The sequence below is a fragment of the Trematomus bernacchii genome, unplaced genomic scaffold (genome assembly GCF_902827165.1).
Source record: "Trematomus bernacchii unplaced genomic scaffold, fTreBer1.1, whole genome shotgun sequence".
Classification (NCBI taxonomy): domain Eukaryota; kingdom Metazoa; phylum Chordata; class Actinopteri; order Perciformes; family Nototheniidae; genus Trematomus; species Trematomus bernacchii.
In genome coordinates this window covers 564,289-584,675 of record NW_022987973.1, presented here as the reverse complement: position 1 = coordinate 584,675, position 20,387 = coordinate 564,289, and the positions used below count along the sequence as shown (strand labels likewise).

General features: G+C 42.4%; 1 protein-coding gene across 1 annotated transcript in view; it reads right to left on the bottom strand.

Moving 5' to 3' along the window:
• cd276 (CD276 molecule) overlaps positions 1 to 20,387 on the bottom strand; it is a 67,649-nt gene that overhangs the window by 41,050 nt on the left and 6,212 nt on the right. The window contains exons 2-4 of the mRNA XM_034117101.1: positions 19,217 to 19,308; positions 6,746 to 7,096; positions 4,558 to 4,854 (exon numbers count right to left, since the gene is read on the bottom strand). Coding sequence (XP_033972992.1) covers positions 4,558 to 4,854; positions 6,746 to 7,096; positions 19,217 to 19,262 — 694 coding nt within the window. The 5' untranslated portion in view covers positions 19,263 to 19,308. The remainder of the gene's footprint in view (positions 1 to 4,557; positions 4,855 to 6,745; positions 7,097 to 19,216; positions 19,309 to 20,387) is intronic.

Genomic DNA, 20,387 nt, shown 5'->3' with positions numbered 1-20,387 from the left:
CATCCGCACACTGTTCACTGTAAATGCTGTGCCAGCAGAGAGATGCCGCTGAAATGGCGCCATCCTCATTGAGAGAGCAAGCAGACGGAGTGGGGGTGGTGCTAGAGGGGGTGTTCAGTGACAGGCCCTGAAACCCGGCCATCAGACAACACACTGCAGTAATCACCCAGCTCCAGTAGATGGGATACACTGCTAAAGCTCCACATTCAGAAAAGGATGAGTAAAAAAATGATTGGATATGGACTCTTGATCCCCCCCCCCAAACTCCAAGTACATTGTTCTTTTTTTGAGTAGAACAAAGTTGTCAGAATAGGCTGGAAATGTGAGACAGTGGAAAGCATCAAGGCAGGTGGACGAGGAGGAGGATGAGAGAAAGAAGGGCGGGTTGGTAGACACGTATGCTTGCCAGGAAAGCACACAGGCCACGGTTCATTTGAGGTCTGAAGCTGTTCTTTTCCATCATTCAACTATTCATTAATACCAGCTGTTCCTTAGAGTCTCCCTGCAGCTAAGCTTTGCTGCAAAATCTATCAATATCCCAGCAAAACACAAAAACACTCCCTATGTCAGAGCGTGGCTTAAACTGAGCAATGAACACATGAAGGCATTGAGATGTTATACAAATACACAGGTCACATGTACAAAAATAACCGTCCCTTAGATGCATGATAGTGTGCATGTTGTTGACAGTCTTCATGGGGAGGTAGTTCAATTGGCGGTGACTATAAAAGAGGTTAGAAGGACATGGATGACTTCACACAGACTCTGCTGCGCTCAGTGTGAGTAAAGGGTTCATTTTCTCAAAATTAACCTTGTCAGACTCGTGTTCTGCCCGGGGGAGGTTTGTATTACTATTGCAATTTTTCAATCACAAATTGGGGAGAGTGTGAAATTTCCACATGCTTCTTCACTCTCAACCTCCCCCCATCCCTGCGTCTCTCTATTTTTACTCATTTCTTATTGGGTTTTTTTCACTCTCATAGTCCATTTAGAATTTTAAGCATATTTCCCCCATTCTCATAATAGGCTTCTCCACTTCCTGAGTGCAGTGTGTGATGTGCTGTGCCCGTAAGTGTATGCAGCAAGCAAGTGTGTTCTCTATATCAACTGAAGCTCGGCACAATACACACTCAGCTACTCCAGCAGAAGAGTTTTTGCTGGGTCAAAATTAATTACAGAAGCTGTTAAGCACACACCAGCTGCAGTAAACAAATGCAAATACATTTTCTCTCCAAACAAGCCCCCTTCTTTCGCGGCACATAAAACACTGTAAATCTTTGGTGTGTTTACCAGCAACTCGGGCCATCAATGAGCTCTGCTGGCTGTATACCTAATTTCTGTAAATCGTGGTCACCAATATTTTAATTGAAGGTTATCCAGTTTTTTTGTGGATTTCTGTCCCCTTTAAATGTGTAACTCATCACACGATAGATCCTTACTCTTTGGCCTGAAGTCTAGATTTCAGTCTGTTTTTCATCTTGGTACTTTCTTTGACTGCCACCGTTCAAACTGATTCCTTTAAGTAGTAAGAGGAACAGCAGGACCATGGCACATATTAAACGATTAAGACAATCAAAGCCTATATAAACGGCTCTAATATTGACTATTAGCACTGCAACTAGCTACTTTTCACTATAAATTGCCATCAAATTGAGAAAATTGTTTAATTTTCCCACTGTCAAAAGTGACATCTTCAAATGTCAGCTTTTGTCTTACCAACTGGTTATATTCCAAAGATACTCATGTGTGACAAATGCATCGAATCCCTATTTTTGAGAAGGCAGGAACAGAGAATATTTGCCCTATTTAATAGAATAATCAACTGATCATTGCAACTTTATCTGTCTCCTTTAAATGCCAAATTGTGTGCAAGTGTCTCCCACTGGAATAATCGGTGAATGAATGAAGTCTTAACGCAAATGTCAACAACCCGTCTGTCTTCTTTATTATGATCCCCATTAGCTTCAAAAAATGTATGAATTACCAAAGCATTGGAACCCAACATCATCACACATTACAGTGCTTTTCACAAGTTGAGCATGTTCATTTCATTATTTTATTAATTTGTCTATGACATGTTTCAAATAAATGTTTATATCATACCCAAAGTCAACGATGCAATTGCATCAGAATTACGATCCGGCCTATATAAAAGCCATTTAAGTGAACGTCTGATAATGCAAGTGCAAGTGTTTCTCAATCAAATAAAACAGAAACGTTTCTGAAGTTTCAAATAAACTACGTGGTTACAGCAGAAGAGACAATTCTTTAAAAGAGAATGCTTCCAATCCATCACTCACAAAGAATTTGGACTCTTGTCGTTTCCCTAGAGTGTTATAACCACTAAAAGCAATTGTCACACTGGCTTTGAAGAGTTGTACGGGAGAATGGCTGTTATCCACATGGCACAGCAGGGCGCCCATACCGCGCTGACAAGTAGACTTAACTGTTTATTGTTACTTTTATTCCAAAAACAGACGACAGACATTGGACTATGATGACACTATTGCATCCCTGAAGACCAAGCATTTATGTCGTGCACTGAGAAGCCATCCAATAGTAAGATGATGTAATTCTGGTGTATAACTGAGAGTTCCTGCTATGCCACTGATCTCCATCAGGGGAAATATTTTTTGAATAAAATGTCGGGCTGAAAATGTATGGAAGAATATCATGCAACTCTAACAGAGAGGCGTGTGTACCGACAACCTGAAAACACAATAACTCAAGCATTGGCCGTGTGAAAGGATTATATATTTTTCTATTTCAACCAAACCTGAAGTAGTACATCCATCGGGCAGGATCAAAGGGTAATAGCAGCCCAGGACCATTTTACCAGTCACCCTAATGTCATATTTCATTCCTACCATGTGTTTAATACCTGTCCACTGCCCCAATGGTCCCTCTGGTTAGCTTTGCTGTCTTGAAAGAGGCCAACCAAACTTTTAGAAAAGCCCACCCTGCTTCAGTCGCCCTGAGAACCTGCCCTGCCAATCGGCCATCCCGTCTTCAGACAGCACAGTCATTTCCCAGCCCAGTGGAGCAGCACTCCCTGACCTCTGCCTCGACCTCCGCCTCAACAGTCCGAGCTCCAACACCAGCTCCAGCCCAGAGAGCCGGCTCAGGCTACCTCTACTTATTTATGAGCCATTTCACACAGGGCTGCTCCCATTAGAGCCCCAGCCTTGGCCCACCTTACACGCCACTCTCCTTGCACTTAACACATATAGTACAGCAGCAGGGCCAGGGGGACATGGGCTGTGGCTGAAGATGGTTTGTGGGATTCAGGGGACCATTAGACCCATTACATGGTATTGTCACACCAAGTTCAAGATTAGAAACAGAGACATTACATGAATCGACTTCCTGGTTAGCTAACACTTGCAATAAGCTGGTAAGAGACCGATCCTTTCCCCTAGCACAATTTTTGTATTACCCAAATTGCCTTTTGAAATATGTAATGAATAGCTATTTGTCTGTCCCCCGGGAAATGATCACCCACTGATCTCACTTACCGATGCAAGAGAACTGATGGGTTATGCTCATTGAACTATAATTGGACATTTCATTATTTCTAATTCATTTCTTTGGAGCGGAACTGTAACTGAAACAGAGAGACTGAGAAGGACAAAGACAGTCTCTCCATAGCATAACATTTGACTGATGGATTGATTCACATAAGCATAGCAGACTATAATAAGAAACTATGTCTGAAAGTGAGATTAGTCTGAGCTGGTAATCTCAATCTCAATCTTTATTTATTTATATAGCACATTTAAAACAACCTTCAGTTGACCAAAGTGCTGTACAGGCAATAAATATTAAATAACACAATGGGAGTACAATAATAAAACAATAATTAAAAACATGATAAAAAGCACAATAACTAGAAAAATATTTAAAAAAAAAAACACATACAAATGTAAAAATGTAATGTTCAACTAGTATTAAAAGCCAGTGCAAAGAGGTGGGTTTTTACCTGAGATTTAAAAAGTTCAATTGACTCAGCAGTCCGGATATGTACTGGGAGGCTATTCCACAGTCTGGGAGCTGCAACACTGAAAGCCCTGTCACCTCGGGTCTTTTTCCTGCACCGAGGAACCACCAACATATTCTGCTGAGCTGATCGCAATGCTCTAGCTGGAGCATGGCGGTGCAACAACTCAGACAGGTAATGTGGTGCCAGTCCATGCAATGATTTAAAAACAACAAGTAAGTACTTGAACTGGATCCTGTAACTGACAGGAAGCCAATGAAGGTCTGCCAAAACGGGTGTGATGTGGTCATAACGTCTCTTCCCAGTAAGAAGGCGTGCAGCCGCATTTTGGACCAGCTGCAGGCGACGGATCAAACACTTATCAACACCAATATACAGGGAGTTACAGTAGTCTAAGCGAGACGTTATAAATAGGTGGATTAGCTGTTCAAATGGTAACACTCAAACCCGGCAGGAAGCCAGTGAATATTGTTTACGTTGCACCAGAATGGAGCTGACATTGTTGACTGAAATGCCTGGAAGTTATTTATAGAGAAAGGGAGATGAAAACCCACACCCACCTGTGATTGTGACAAAGGCGTAGCCCTCCTCGCCCAGAAGTGGATTGATCAGTCCGCAGCTGTAGGTGCTGTTGGGCTCCAGCACTACCGTCAGCACGCTGATCATCGCGAACAACCCTTCCTCATTGGCCACCAGTGAAGTGGTGATATTGTCCGTCAAGTTGCGCCCGCCTCCATCCTGCCATATCACGCCTGCTTCAGGATACCCACCATAGGCCACGCAAGTTAGTGCCAACTCATCACCTGGCCGCAGGTTGGTTTCAGACTCCAACGTCACTACAGGCTTGGAGTAAGGGGCTGAAAAAGGTAAGAGAGAGAGGAGGAAAGGGTTGGATGGGGGAGAAAAAGAGGTATGGGGGGGTAAAGATGGAGAGGGGAAAAAGGAGAAGCAGACACATAGTGAATTTAGTTAGATTCTCTGCAGTGAGAGTCACCCTGGGAACTGTTTGACATGATTCCCATTAAATTCTTAATTATATTTAGGGAGCTTAGCATAACACAGTGCTTAAGATCCCACAGACACAGAGAGCATCTGTGGCACATCCTGATGCTGCATCCCTACACTCTCAACGCCACTTTCTCTAGAGACCCAAAGCTCTGAGACACTTTCAGAAAGGGAATACGGTGCAAGCCTCGGGGGCCGAGGTAGGCAGGCCTAGGAGAAAAGTGGCAGGCTCAGAAATTTAAAAAGACTCAGCCTATAGCATGGAAAAGAGCGAAGGGGTGTGTAGGTGAGGGGTTAGTTGTCCGCCTCAGCTGAAATCACGCTTCTTCAATCCCTTGAGCTGAAACATGAGTATAGAGGTGGTGGGGAAATAGGCTGCTGTATTCCCAGAACCAATCATTGCACAGCAAACAATGGGGTGGAGCTGAGGGCGAGATGAAATAAGTTTGCCTGAGCTGATTTTTCAAAAGTGGACTCTCAACACAAAGACAGATTTAGCGTGGTACACACGAACTTCCCCAGCTGTCCGTTTGACTGACAGGCAGATTTCCATCAAGGGGCTCCTTTCATTTTCTTCCAGCACAGCTTCAAGGAAGACTACAAAGATAACTGTAAATGTTGGTTAAAAATAGAAAATCTATAAATCTAATGCATAAAAATGGAACCAATTTGTCACCGTTTGAGTCATTGTTTTTCCTTTCCCCAGCCAAGATGAAAACATGTTATTCATTAACACCGCCTAATGCACATCCATCCTTGAAGCATCTCACAACAGATACATAAATGGGAGAAGGAAGGAACGGCCCACAGTATCATTATAAATATATAAAAGGCTCCCAGCTGTGAAGGCGGGCAATCTAGTCACACAGCAGTGAAGATGTTAGTGATAGCTGATTGACTGTAACAACAGCTAATAATCAAAGTCAGCAGATATTGACCATGACAGACCACAATCAGCGCTTATTGAGCAAAACCACAGCAGCCCTGAGGAAACTGTTTATCACCTGCACATCTTGTGAGAAGACATAATCATAAATAACCTCGTCTGTAGGTAATTGAATAATAGATTGTATTAAGTGCTGTTGGTGTATATGTGTGTATAAGGGCTGAGGTCAAATCACTTTCAATACAATCACTTCAAAGTGTGAAGTGAGCTACGATGCAAACGTTAGTCAGTGAAACAGCATGACAAAAAACAATATATGTACACATCTGTACGCATTTGTGTGTGTGCGTGTATGTGTGTGTGTTGGTAACATTATTTTTTTAATAATAATCCTTGAGTGCAAATCCTATATTATGAAAGACCCAGTTAAAATATGTCTCACTGTCTAACTTGTGGTGCTATACTAAATTGCTATAGTACCCTTTCAAAGTCAAAGAGAATCATTTGAAGAAATACATACATTTTAGGCTGTGAGCTTATTTATATATATTTTTTTTTTTTTTTTGCTTGATAAAATATTGTGTTGATTATGAAAGAGAGAAATAATTCTAAATGATAATTAAAGTCAATCTTGGTGTTTGTTAATTGATTCTACAAGAGCAATACAGATAAACATAGTTATATATATAATAAATGCATTAGATATAATTATTTGTCGATATGAAGCTAATTTGCAGTCATTCCCTTGTAAGGAATGTTTTTTCTTTATGTGTGTATCTATTTTCTACCTTCCAATGGTTATAAATGTCCATGTGCATGTTCGTCTGTTTCCACAGGTGTCACGGAGCTTGACTCACCGGCCACCAGCAGCAGCAGAGCGGCGCTGCCGTAGTCCTGCACCCTGACGAAGCAGGTGTAGCTGCCTTCATCCGCCACCACCACGCTGCTCAGCAGGAGCGAGGCGTTGCCCAGTTCCAGCTGGACGGGCCACATGCTGGTACGGTTGGCAAATCTCTCGGCCTGGTCTACCAGCTGGTCGCGCCCCCCCCAGTACCCGTGCACATTGCGTTTGGTGTCCGTCAGCTGCCAGAAGATGCTCAGATCGGACAAGTTATAGGCGCTGGCGGGACTGAAGGAGCAGTTGAGAACGGCATCCCTGCCGTGCAGCACCACCACTGGCTGCTCCGGGACGTTCACTTCCAACATAGCTGTAAAGAGAAGAGGAGGACATATGAGGAGTGACAAAAAAAATTAATAAAGAAAGAAAATCGCTGAAATGACTGTAACAATAGTTTTGCTGTACGATAGAAAATGGCAGGTAAGCTGTCACAGAAAGAAATATATAAAAATCCTTCTTGCAGTGATTTTGTCTCTGCAGTCTTCACTGTGTCAATCTTATAACCCATTCGTCTTCATGGTAGTGTAAAGTGTATCAGATACACTACTTGGCCCAGGTCTAGTTTAACCACACAGTATTCACTGAATCACAGCATTAATTCCGCATGCTGTTTTCAGATGTGACAAACTGACACATTCTCAAATTTGAATGTCTTTGAAAACAAAATCAATGCAGTATTTTGAAATATATGCTGTGACTGCCTCAGAAGCATCCACTCTGTTTGTGCAGCATGGAGCGGGTGAGGCAGGATGAAGGCAGCAGGGAAGAGGAGGGATCTGGAGGTAAGCATTAGGACTTTGTCTGTGTTCCTATAGGCTTTGCCTCCTGGCGATGGCTCAGCGATGGAAGCAACAACATCTGTATAGCTTTAGTGAGATCATTAGTTAAATCTGAAATAAATCTGTTTCTCGGGGGGGGGGGGGGGGGGGGGGGAGCAAACTGCAAACTGCAGCAAAACTCTTGAGTGTGTGCTTTTGTGGGAATGAAAAGTGACTTTAACCAAATGCCTATTATTAAAGATTTGATTTGATTTGTTTCATTGGAGTATCTGTACACATCAGTACGTGTTTGTGTGTGTGGTGTACAATATAACTTTGCCCCACCACATTTTTTGGTCAATGTTGAAATTAACTCCACTACATTTATTTTACAGCTTTAGTTAAGACATAGACTATTAAATATGACTCTAATATGTGGCCATACTGCAAAAAGAGTACTTCAAATATATTTGATGGTAATACTTTTTTTCTTAAGATCATTGAGTACGATGATGAATCCATGACTCTTACTTGTAACAGAGAGTGTGTGTGTGTGTGTGTGTGTGTGTGTGTGTGTGTGTGTGTGTGTGTGTGTGTGTGTGTGTGTGTGTGTGTGTGTGTGTGTGTGTGTGTGTGTGTGTGTGTGTGTGTGTGTGTGTGTAAGTATGTGTTGTTTGTCTAGACTAGGCCAAGAGCAAAGAGTACACTGCATAATCATTCTGGATTAGTAACCATCTCACCCACTCCAGAGTACATCCATAGTATTCTCAGGAGTCAGCATTCTCCATTGATCCCCGTCCGCTCTTATACAACTCTGAGACACTCATCAGCATCACAGGGGAGGGGAAAAAAGCCAGTCGGCCCCAGGAGCAATGCACTCTTCTTTATGCTCTGCCTCTCTAATTGTTATAATCACAGTGGCATTTTAGCCTCCTCGCCCCCTTTTTGAGCTGTGTCTATCACACAGCCAGCGTCAATGTTCAATCACTTGAATGAGATGGGACTGATGTGGTGGTGCAATAATTACTCTCCCCTATTAACAACAAACAAGTCTTTCATCTGAGAGGGTTCATACAGTATATGGATGGGTGTTTCTGAGTCAAGGCAGACCTATTTCCAATCACAATCAGCCTTTCCAAGTTAGGTAGCCTCTACACATCACATTAGGAAATAACTGCTGGTCTGTAGGAGCAGTGCCACCTACTGACTACACTTACAAGTGCAGAGAAGTGGGACATACAAATGCACAGATTGCTGTCCGAATACCCCACACGCCATTGATTGGAGCCCAAATTGCTCAGAGAAAATGAAATAGAAAGATGTAATATTTGTGTAATAGAATAGGTTTTGTCCCCTCACATATTGCATCTCATAAAAACATAAAAACAGAAAACCTCAGTGTGTTATTTTGAATGAGAATGTTGTGCCACAATTTCAACCTGGAACAATTCAAAGCCTCTATAACAAACAATTGGCAGTCACAAAACAATTCTGTGACCCCCAGTGTGATGACAACAGAGCGCTTTTTCCTTTACTGTGATTACCAAAGCTCTTCTGGTGCTGTGGGGTCGTTTCAATCGTGCGTATTGTGCCCACATTCACTCAGCTACAACCGCGGGAAACAATAAAGAAGAGTTATCAGGGCGAAGCGCGGCAGGAGCCGGCATCAACAGGGCGAACCGAACAAATTTCAGCATTGTGTATTTACGCTGTCTTTGGAGGTGGGTCAACCTTTGCGGTAATGAATAGGTCACTGGTGTTTTTTGTAGGAGTGGAGGGGTCAGCGACAGCCCTCTTTGAGAAGTGCACATTTAAGGAGGAGGAGAGAGAGCAATTAAATCACTCCCCGAGCAGCCTGGGATGACTCACACTACTGAGTTCATACGGGAAGGGGGAAGGGAAACGGAGAGAGAGAGAGAGGCCAAACTCACACTTAAAGATAATATCTGGATACAAGCCAAGGTAGAAGCTGTGGTGGAGCCTCACACACTAATCCCTCAACACGGACCAAAGCCATGTCAGGGAGGAAAGAGATAGAAACTCCTCGTTCTCATTCACCATCCCTTCCTCCCTCCTGCTCTTTCACTCACTGCTTCTTTAACCGGTGACCTACCACTGGCTCCGAGGCCCCGGGAGGACGCAGCTCTACACAGGGACCTTGTGTCGAGACACCGACCTGTGCTTGGAAAGGAAATTCAAGGGGAGGTATTTTGCAATACACCGAGGGGAGGGAATTAAACAGGAGAGCAGAGGAGGGCAAGCAAGGCCGGCTGACGTCATGGAAAGCGAACGTCTGATGTCCTATTCGTCAGAGGTGAAATACCACGAGCCAGAGCGAATCAATGCGGCTGTTTTTGATCTGCTGCTGTTTACACCACACAGCGTGTTCTTCATGGCAGCCGGCCGTTTGATCGCCTCTCGACATGAAAACACATGCATTCTCTGAAGAGACAAGTGTAAGCAGCAGAGGTTGAAGATCACAACACAAGTGGTCTTTGGTGAGGGGGCCGGGCTGCACCTTGTAGCCCTGCCTGTGGATTCTCCTGAGGGGTAAGTGGGGATCTCGCCTATCCCTTTCTCCCTCTCGATACAGAGATGCTCAGAAGCCATAGAGGGCAGGCTGGGAGACGTCAGGCTGTGGGGATTTACACACTGCACTTTGTGTTTATGGGCCTCAGCTCTGTTTGAGTGCCTGCGAGACAGAGACGGGCACTTTCACAGCCGACATGAAATAAACTCATTACAGCCTTTGCGAGCGCTGGCAACGGGCCCTGCTTAGCAGAGAGGCAGAGGGCCGGCTGGAAAGAAGGCTGCAAGTGATCTTCACACTGCTTTCAACTCCACCTTCAAAACCACGCACCACCTTGTCGCCACCAACGCCTCCTTCCATCAGCTTTCCCTCAGGTGTGGCTTCTACCATGTTATTTGTATAGTGATGCTAGCTGGGCTCATGAGGTGAGCATGGAGTGTGAGACGGAGACAGCGTGGGATGCAAGCAGACAGCAAATAAGAAGATCACAGCTTTTATAGGGAGGGTGCTTGCAGGGTGACGTTTGAGGCTGTTGGTAAATACAATCCAGAGATATCTCACATCATCCTCCTGGCACAGACAGTAAGGAAAGAGCACACACCCACATGCACATACAGTAAACTGTTACACAAAATCAGTTAAATGGAATACGAATATTTCTCTTCCCTGGTCGATATAGTGTTGTGATGTACAGTAGATGTAGAGGCATTCTGAGTTTGACTGATGAAAACAACAGGCATGAATATGAATGAATTACAATATTAGCATTAACTGAATAGCTACATACATTTAAAGGTGGGGTAGGTAAGTTTGAGAAACCGGCTCGAGATCGCTAGAATTTGAAAATACTAGGGCTGTCAGTCGATTAAAATATTTAATCGCGATTAATCGCATGATTGTCCATAGTTAATCGCGATTAATCGCAAATTAATCGCACATTTTTTATCTGTTCTAAATGTACCTTAGAGGGATATTTTTCAAGTTTTTAATACTCTTATCAACATATGAGTGGACAAATATGCTTTATATGTTTGTTTATTATCATTTGAACAATGACAAATATTCTCATGAATATTAAACACAACAACCTCTGAACATTACAAATATTCGCCTCAATTCAACCAAGAACCTCTCTCATACAATAATGTGTGTGTGTGTGTGTGTGTGTGTGTGTGTGTGTGTGTGTGTGTGTGTGTGTGTGTGTGTGTGTGTGTGTGTGTGTGTGTGTGTGTGTGTGTGGAGATCGTTGGAGCTATGTGCAGCTCAAGGCATATATGCTCGAACGGGAGCTGCAATCATGTTGCGCGTACTATCCGTGCTGAGTGTGCTGACTTTTCGTACAATGTCCCACTGTCTGGCTACCTGCATAAAGTCAAGTGCTCGGCGCAGTTGTCGGCGAAATGTCATTGAAACAGCTCCTTATATCCGTTAGCGCAGCTAGCTAGCACCGGATGCTAACAACAACAACACGTAAGGTGTGCCTCGCTCGCGCGAGTCGCGCCACACATACACACATACACACATACACACATACACACATACACACACACACACACACACACACCCTCCCGGTCCTCCCGATGGCCAGTCCGGGCCTGCCGGTGAGCGTGGAAGTGTGGTCTGCCACAAGCGGGCGGCAGGAACGGGGCTGTCAGCATCAGCTTGTACAGTAGATGGTATTTTAAACTCGATGCGCTCTGAAACTACGGGGCGGCCGAGGACAAAAAATACACATGCGTTAATCGCGTTAAAATAATTAGTGGCGTTAATTTTGTTTTGCGTTAACGCGTTATTAACGCGTTAACTTGACAGCCCTAGAAAATACACAACCGGAGAAAATCTGCCACTTCCTTACAGAGCCCCTCCTCCAACACACACGAACGCGCACATGACCAATGAGGGCACGAGATAAGTCTGTGCACAGATGGAAGGCTGACAGGCAGGTAGGCCATCCAGTTATTTTAGCAGGGCCGCCTAAAATGATTGGTCGTGCTTTTTACAGTATTACGGCTTCCACAGATGACATTTTTTTATGGATTTTTTGTCAAAGCACTTAAGATATTCATTGCTATCGGGATGTTAAGAGCATTCCATGGAATATAACAAAAAGTGTATCTCGAGCCGGTTTCTCAAACTTACCTACCCCACCTTTGAACTACGTTGAATAGGTATTTTGTGTAGATTTCATTACAAGAAAACGGTAATAATAATAAAAACATCAATAGTGGTCTACATACCCATACAATGTGCTTATCCAGGGCAATGTTTCCATATTTTAAGGTTTTCTTTTTTCTTTTAATTAGTGATCAATTCATTTATTAACTTTATACAAACAATGCTAAAAAGAGGGTTGGGGTTGAATCACATCACATGTATTCTACTGTGTCTGTACTTTCACTAAATAGATGTGTACCATTTCATAGATGCCCGTGTTCATGTTGTGTTCATGGCTGCTTAATAGTTGTTCAAATCTGACTTCTTTATATCTGTCATGTAAAGCAATGCATCAGCAAACATCCGGCTAAAATGTCTAATTAAATACCCAAAAGTAACTAACCAAAATAATGGCAACAATTTGATCAAGAAACAAAAAAGCGATGAGCTTGGTGTCAACTATTTACAGTGCATTTAGCAGGGTTTTGGCATTAGTTTAACTGAAACGTACAGAGATGACAAAAGGAGAACAGAGAAGTAGATTATGCTGCAAGAGTTTTTATGTCCTTTTTTCCTTTCCTTTTCCAGCTTTCTCTGCAAAAACTGCTCAATCGGAGACGGTTTAGACAGATAACTGACACAAAATCAAGCTTTTAATGGCTACATTTCAAGCCTAGAATACTCAAATGATACCAATTCAATCGCGAGGACTTGAGAAAAAGTCTGTCTGAAATCGTTACTTTTATCATCTGTAATTTATCCTTAGACATGAGCCCAGCTAGAGCTACGACATGCTCCAGTGGAGGAGAGTTTGTATCAAACTGTTGATCTTTGCAAAATGCTCCCAGCTCATCCCTTCTGGGAAAAATATACTCTTGCATTTCCAAAAACTAATCATGCTCATGCCAGAAATGATCAGTTCTGTTTGAGTGCATGTCAGCTTTTTAAATGATGGTTATTTCATTTCTGCTGTCGTTTATTAACTAGGGAGAAATGGTTGTGCACTTTGTGTAGAAGCAGTAACAAGTGATTAGACATGTATCTTCCACTGTACAATGGATCGGCTCTATCTTTGACTGTGCTGTTTGAAAAAGAAACACGTCAAAGTACAAGTTCTACATAGCTTTGGATTTAATGAGAAATAAAAATCAGTTGTAAAATGATCATTAAACTCAAAATAATAATCCAGTCTTACACACACATCCTCCCAAACACAATTTCATGCAGAAACAGAGACTCATAGGCTAGAGAGCGCATTGATATTCCACACCTGTATGACTCCTGACAGCTCCACAGCAACACACTGTCTGAGGAATTGGACACAAGGTACTCTGACACTACAATGGAGATGCTGTTACAAAGCTGCTCTGGAGCAAAGAGGTTCCCATCAGCATGACCAGCAACAGCCAAATACACAAATACACAAATGTACACAGCGCTAGCACACAGGCTGGCACACACACAAACACATATATCCATCTATCTATCTATCTACTGTATATATCTATTTATCTATCCATCCATCTATCTATGTTTGAACTGCATGGTACAGCTCTATTTCAATTGCTAGCTCTTTTTTGGTTTCCATTAGGATCAATTGTGGATTGCACCTGGTGAGTAATACTTTTCCACCTCAGCTGAAGGTACAAATGGAGCTGAGCCAATACCAAAAGGTGAAGTTAAAAACAATGCAGACCATTGATTGGTCAGAAAGAGTCTTAGCTTGTAATGAGACATCCTGCACAAAGCAATTGTTTTTAATAGTAAACTACTGTCAGTGCTGCCGTTCCTGTGTTTGGTTGTCGATTAATTAGGGAGTCTCCTGTTTAAATGGCAGTTTCCAGCGCTATCAGCGACAGACAATAGCTGATCATCCCGCCTACACTGATAGGGTACGATCTGCAGTGGGAAACAGATCCTGAAAAGCACCTGGTTCTAAAAGTGAGTCGCATTGAGTAGAGCCGTACCAAGTGGGGGGAACATGACATTTAGTCAATTCATTGGTTGTTATAGTCAATAAAAAAAATTGGAAAGTGATTGGTCGATTTACCTTTTTCATGCTGAGTGACTTATTTTCCAGGAATCTAACAAGCACATCCAACATAGGCTTTAAAGTGGTGCATTTTTATGATTCATTCTGGAGAAACTGAGTTTTACACATCTGTCTTTTAAATCAACTCATTGATTAGTCCAAAAAATCATATGCGTTTTAGTCAACTAAGATGCAGATGTATTCAGATGCAGTTCATATATTGATCTTGAGAACATACACACATACATTTCAACATGCAATTTAATATCAAATTCTGGGCAACGTCACTCCAACTTGACCCCCTCCAATATCACTACAACCTCACAGAGAATGGCACCTCACAGCTTCTCCTCAAGAAGTACAAAATGGTGATGTTCAATAACAGAGAGTGAACAGAGCTATTTACACAATCTGTGGAGTCATTTGTTAAACACCATATGTACACATGTTTTAAAAGGTACGTCTAAAACCCTGCTGAAAACTAATTTGGAGGAAGTATCAATAGGATTTCACACATAAGGAAAATCAAGCACTTGCACTGGAGGGGCAATATTGACACGGCAAAGTAAACAGGTGCAATACTAACAGACTGCAATAGCATTAGGGTTTAGTCGTGCAAAGAGACGAGAAGGAGAAGTCTGCTTTTACAACACTGCCCCCTTCTGTTGAAGAATGTGACTTCAGCTCTACACATTTCCAGCCTGGACATTTTGCAACACCTGAACATCAAAGGGTTTTTGCTCAAAGGATCTGTGAGCCCTTTCATACCGATTATTCTTATGATATATCCAATCCCGGTAAAAAGTCTGAGGGGAAGCTATAGCTTTTGATTTCATGCTGTCAGGAGCAGATGTAGATGTCCATTTGGAGAAAAAAAAGTGTGCATTGGGAAAACATTAAGCGACTGCGTCCATAGTAAGCATGATTTGTTTGGAAATTAGCAATCTCAAAAACAGTGAATTAAGCAGCGTTTCTTTTGAAGAGGCCCAATATGGATGAGATTAGGTGACACTTAAAGCCTTCTGCGGTGTGCAGGGGTCACTTTCAACATTAAGCTGTGAACATAATCTCTCCTTTTACCATTTCTGCTGCAGGGACTCGTCATAGAGTGTGAGTGCCCTCACTCAGGGAGATACAGGTGATGGCAGATAGGGAAGACAAGGACTCTGACTTGCTTATTTTCAGCCATGTCATAAATCAAAATGGGTCTCACTATTTTCCCTTTTTTAGCTCTATTTCTTGCTCACTATCGCTGCTCGCTCTGTCTTGCTTCCTTCATAGATGTGCGCCATCTCATATCCTGTCAATAGGCTGTTAATGGGCTCCGGCAGTCAGATAATAGGGCCGGCTAAAGGACAGTGGGCTGATAAGGACTAGCTTCTGGCTTACGAGCCTGAGAGACAGCGAGCCTTTGATGAGCAGGAGGCTGGTGAGGAAACGAGGCAGAGCGGGGGAGTCTCACAAGGTAGCAGGGAGTCAAGAGGTCAGATCTGAGTTGAGTGCAACTGATTTCTCATAATGGCCAGCTACATAGTTTACACTATAAATAACAATTTGAATACTTTGTGTATCTAAGAGGACATAGGATGTTGTGACACTAAGAAAAAAATCATAATAATAATACTATAATAAAAATACTTAAATTAAACACAATAAGTTCATGTATGTGTTAAAAAATAAAGAATACAAAAAATAACAGCCACTATCAGAGAAAAGCAATTTTTTTTTTATTCTAATGAGAACAGTGTTTTCCAAATGCTAACTTATACATTTTGTTTAGCTCTTTCACTGGTTCATATCCTGCCTCGTTCCATGCACCAGATGTGACACAAGGTTAAACAGGGGTTAGTTGGTCGCCAGCTGTGCGATGTCTCGATGACAGAGCCCCCGGCCCTGACATCACAAACACCGCGTCACCGCAGCCTCACTCTGGAGGTGGGTGTCTCCCAGTGTCAGCTGCTGTGATGCTTTCTCAGCAACTCAGTAGCTGTGATGCTTTCCAAGCACAGATCAGCATCCGTTCAACCCATTCATCACAGCCCACTAGGCACACAACAGACCCACATATGGCTCTGGGCCCCTCTTCCCCTCCAGAACTGCAATCTCGGCATATTAACCGTATCAATTTTTTAACGATTCCCACAAGGCAGCATTTTGAGGACTTGTTGAAATAATCATGAGGTGCTTGTTGGGTAATGCACTTTGTTTCAATGAGCGCACTGTGAGAAAAAAGAAGAGCCGGGGAACGGTGAGACAGAGGCAAGCCAACAGAGACTGGTCATTATGTATGCATTGCGGCGAAACCAATCTTTGTTGAGCCTGTCCTCGATTGTTTTTAAAAGGATACTTCACTTGACGCAATCAAATTAGCAAGAACATCACTGATATGGGGTAATAACCCTAAATTGAATTTCAGCGCAGGCTAAAGTGTCCCCTCTCTGCAAAATCAATTGCTGTGAAGAGAAAAGGAGGACAGGAAGAGGGCATTCATAGTTAGCAGACCTTTAAAAAGTACACCAGAGATGCAGGCACGAGCGGGCTATTTTCACGCTCTGCAGCCCTGCCATAATGTGGGCCTGCCGACTGCTATGCTAGATGCAATCTATCCAATTATGCTAATTAATTTGAATTACCTTACAGCTCCCATCACTGCGAGTGAAATCAGGTCAGCTTTCAATTCTTTTGCATTTGCATGAATACAATTCTCGCTCATTCTTTGGGTGCTAAGAGCTGCACACAGGGAGCTCTGGCAGCCTGGTGGCTGTGCTAACTGAACACAGAGTATGACAACAACAAGCAATTAGCTAGACAGCCTCCTGTTAGCTCTGCCACTGGCTGACAGTGTGCTGGAGTGAGCCAAATATGTTACTGTACACATCTACTGTTGTGAAGCAGTCATTACTGTACATATTCATTGTTGATTCATGCATTTTGCTGACATTTATTAACACTTTGGGTTATAATAAATGCGGTACAAATACACCTAAGCATCCAGTAGAGTCAATGGTCAAAGCTGCTTGGTGTAGCATATTTTTGTATCCCTTCTGCTTCCTTAATAGTGCATTTAAGCACAAAATCAACAACCCCTCACAGTCAAGCCTCTTCACCGCTGCAGTGACACAACAGCTGTGTATGAGTAACATCAGGGAGAGGTTTCAAAGAGAATGATCCATCATCTGACTACTGAGTCAGGATACAGCTGGGAGCTACAGAGGCGATGTTACTGCGTCGGGATGACAGTGTTGTCATGCACTGTCCTTGTGGTTTTTTCTTTTACAAATTCTGTTCTCACGACAGGAAGTGTGTTGGCAGAGACCACAAAGTGTAATAGCTGATATGGGCACTTGCAGGAGTTATCGAGCAATGACACGGCTGAATACAAGGAAGATTACAGCCAGTAATCCCAGCGAGGGAACTGGACACCTAGGAGACCCTGACTCAAATAGACACACACATATTCAAACATAGCTGCTCTTATAATTATACAAGTCTGTAGGGTTTTTGTTTAGGGTGCCCACAGAAGCAAAACACGGTTGGTTATAAATCAAAGGAAAACCAAATTGACCTTTAATTATTCATCAAGAAAATTACTGTTGTCCTATACTGGTAAAACAAATAGAAAAACGTTGTCACCACAAAACATTGTATTAGTCTCTATTGCTCTGAAAGAACCTGAAACTCTTTGGAAGCTGTTTGCACAGTTCAAGTTACTAAATGAAATAAGCATGGTGTTTTTGTTTCATCATACAGTGTTACAGACTATAGAATCAAACTAGACTCCAACTAATTCACTTAGTGCTCCAGTTAGCAGAGAGAAACTGAATCAGTGTGTGAGCAACAATAGCCCATTACCCGTGAGTTAAAGAGCTCCATCAGTCCCCAACACCTCCTCCTCTCCCCCCCCCCCGGTGAGAGCAGCGAGTTAGGCTCTGGATGCCGCACAGCCGGTAATGAGCAGGCTGCGGGGCCATTTGTGCTGGGAGAGAATAGGTCCCTAATGAACCACTGAAGACACTTAGGTCCACTGAGTCAAGATTGAAATGTGCCACTGATGGCCGATAGGAGGTTGTGTCAGCTCAACCAGAGAGCCGAACAGGCAAAAAATAGCTCTTTTTAAATGATGGCATTTTGGATGATATAAGTTCTTTGTGAACTTTGTGGGTTTGTCAAAGTAAGTTCAGCTTTCTTACTCTTTCTTCTTCAGGCTATTCAATAATATAAAACATTATCACCTACTATGATATGTGTCAGCAACACAGCAATTGGGACACGTGTGGTGCCAAAATAAGCACTGTTGATCCAACTTTTGACATGCCAAATGTATTTTCTTTTATTCACCGTGTCTCGAGACGCGATCAAGCCCGTACAGGCTATTTGTCTTGTTTTTATGATGACGCAAGTTCTTCTTCGAGCACCATTTCTACTGAAGTCAAACTTTTGAGTGTGTGAGTTATGAGTCCTCAGTTGCAACATCAACCACAGCCCTGCTTCCCAGTGTTATAAATATAAGACGATGAGTTCCCCACACTCCCTGAGTCACAGCAGAAAAACTGCACTTCTGGCACTTTTCACCCAAGCCCAACGCTCCATTCCTCACCTGTCTGCAAAAGGTCAAAGCTATTCTGTTTTACAAGCTGAATTATTAAAAACATATAAAAACTCACAGCCATATCATAGGGTTGTAACACTGAAAATTGTCTTTTACTCCTTGAGGCACAACATCTATATAAATAAGAAAATGTTTTTGTGGTAACTTTTCTGGATTGATGAGAGTTTAAACATTTATAACTTTCAAACTTTCAGCACATTATTATTGGGAGTTGCCTCATTTAAACTGTTGTTTTGCCCAGTGAAGCCTTTGAAGGAGGAAGACTAATAGGCTCTGCAGGGCGTATTGTTTAACAGGCAGAGGCATTCTACTGCGGTGACTCTGGTCTACCGGGGTTAAACACCCACCCATAGTTTGGAGGGCCATCATCGCGGTCAGCAGGAGGGACAGCATGGTCTTCCAGGGTGGATTCAAACTGCAGATCAACTCAGACACAGCTCTGCAAGGGGAAAGAAACACAGACATCTGAGGAGGAGGAAGCTTGTAATAGCACAGAATACACACAATAGTACAGAAAAATGAAAAGATCTGTTGGTGATAGACAGAAACAGACAGGGGTGTGTTCTGTTTCTGTGTGTGGTCTCTCAAGTGGGCGGGGTTTGAGACAATCCATCATATTTTATGGAGTACAGGCGTATTTAAAAGTTAGATATATTAAATCTTTGTCTGAATGTGACTGTCAGACGTTTCTCTTGCTTGCTCAAGGCTCTTCTCTTTCAGAAAGCTGTGAAGATGAATAGGGACTTCCAAAATGAGTCATTCTAGACGGAAAAATGCTTTTTTAGGAGTGAGTAGATACAGACAAAACATCCCCTCCCTGTCTACTTCCACTCTACCACCCATAACATATTCATGAGGTAATATTCTTGGAGAGTTTGGTAGAGGTCACTATTTGCATTTGTATTTGGCATTTCACAAACAGTACTTTTATTTTAGGCAAAACTGGAAGTATAACAGCTAAATCGAAAAGCAAATTCACTGTTGCATTTCCAGTGTCCATGTTCTCTCACAGTATCTTCTGGGATGAATGCAAATATGTTTGTTGGTAAATCTCAGAGCAATAAGACCACTGATAAATATTCAAAAGAAGTAATGGATCACCTAGATTAAGGTGGTGTTAAGTCTTAATCTACCTGGAGGGTAAGATGAAAACATTTAACAATTTAAACCCTGCTGAATACTTTGGATAATACCTGTTTGGAAACAGGAGATAGTGTATTCTATAGCAAAAAGAATACTGAACTAATTGGAAAGGTGTATTTAAACATAGTAAATAAAACGAAACCAATGACATTTATAAACTGTATTGGTTGCAAGTGCGTAGAATACAAGAAAAAGAAGAAGATAAAAAAGAGAAATGAATAGAATATGAAGAGTTCTCATGAGAAATGAGTACCATCAGCAATGTACTGCTGTGGATGATGACAGCAGCAACATGTACAAATGTAGTGTGAATAGCTAAAAATAAGGCCCACATACAAAAATCTAAATAAGTCTAGGCTATTATATTTACACCAT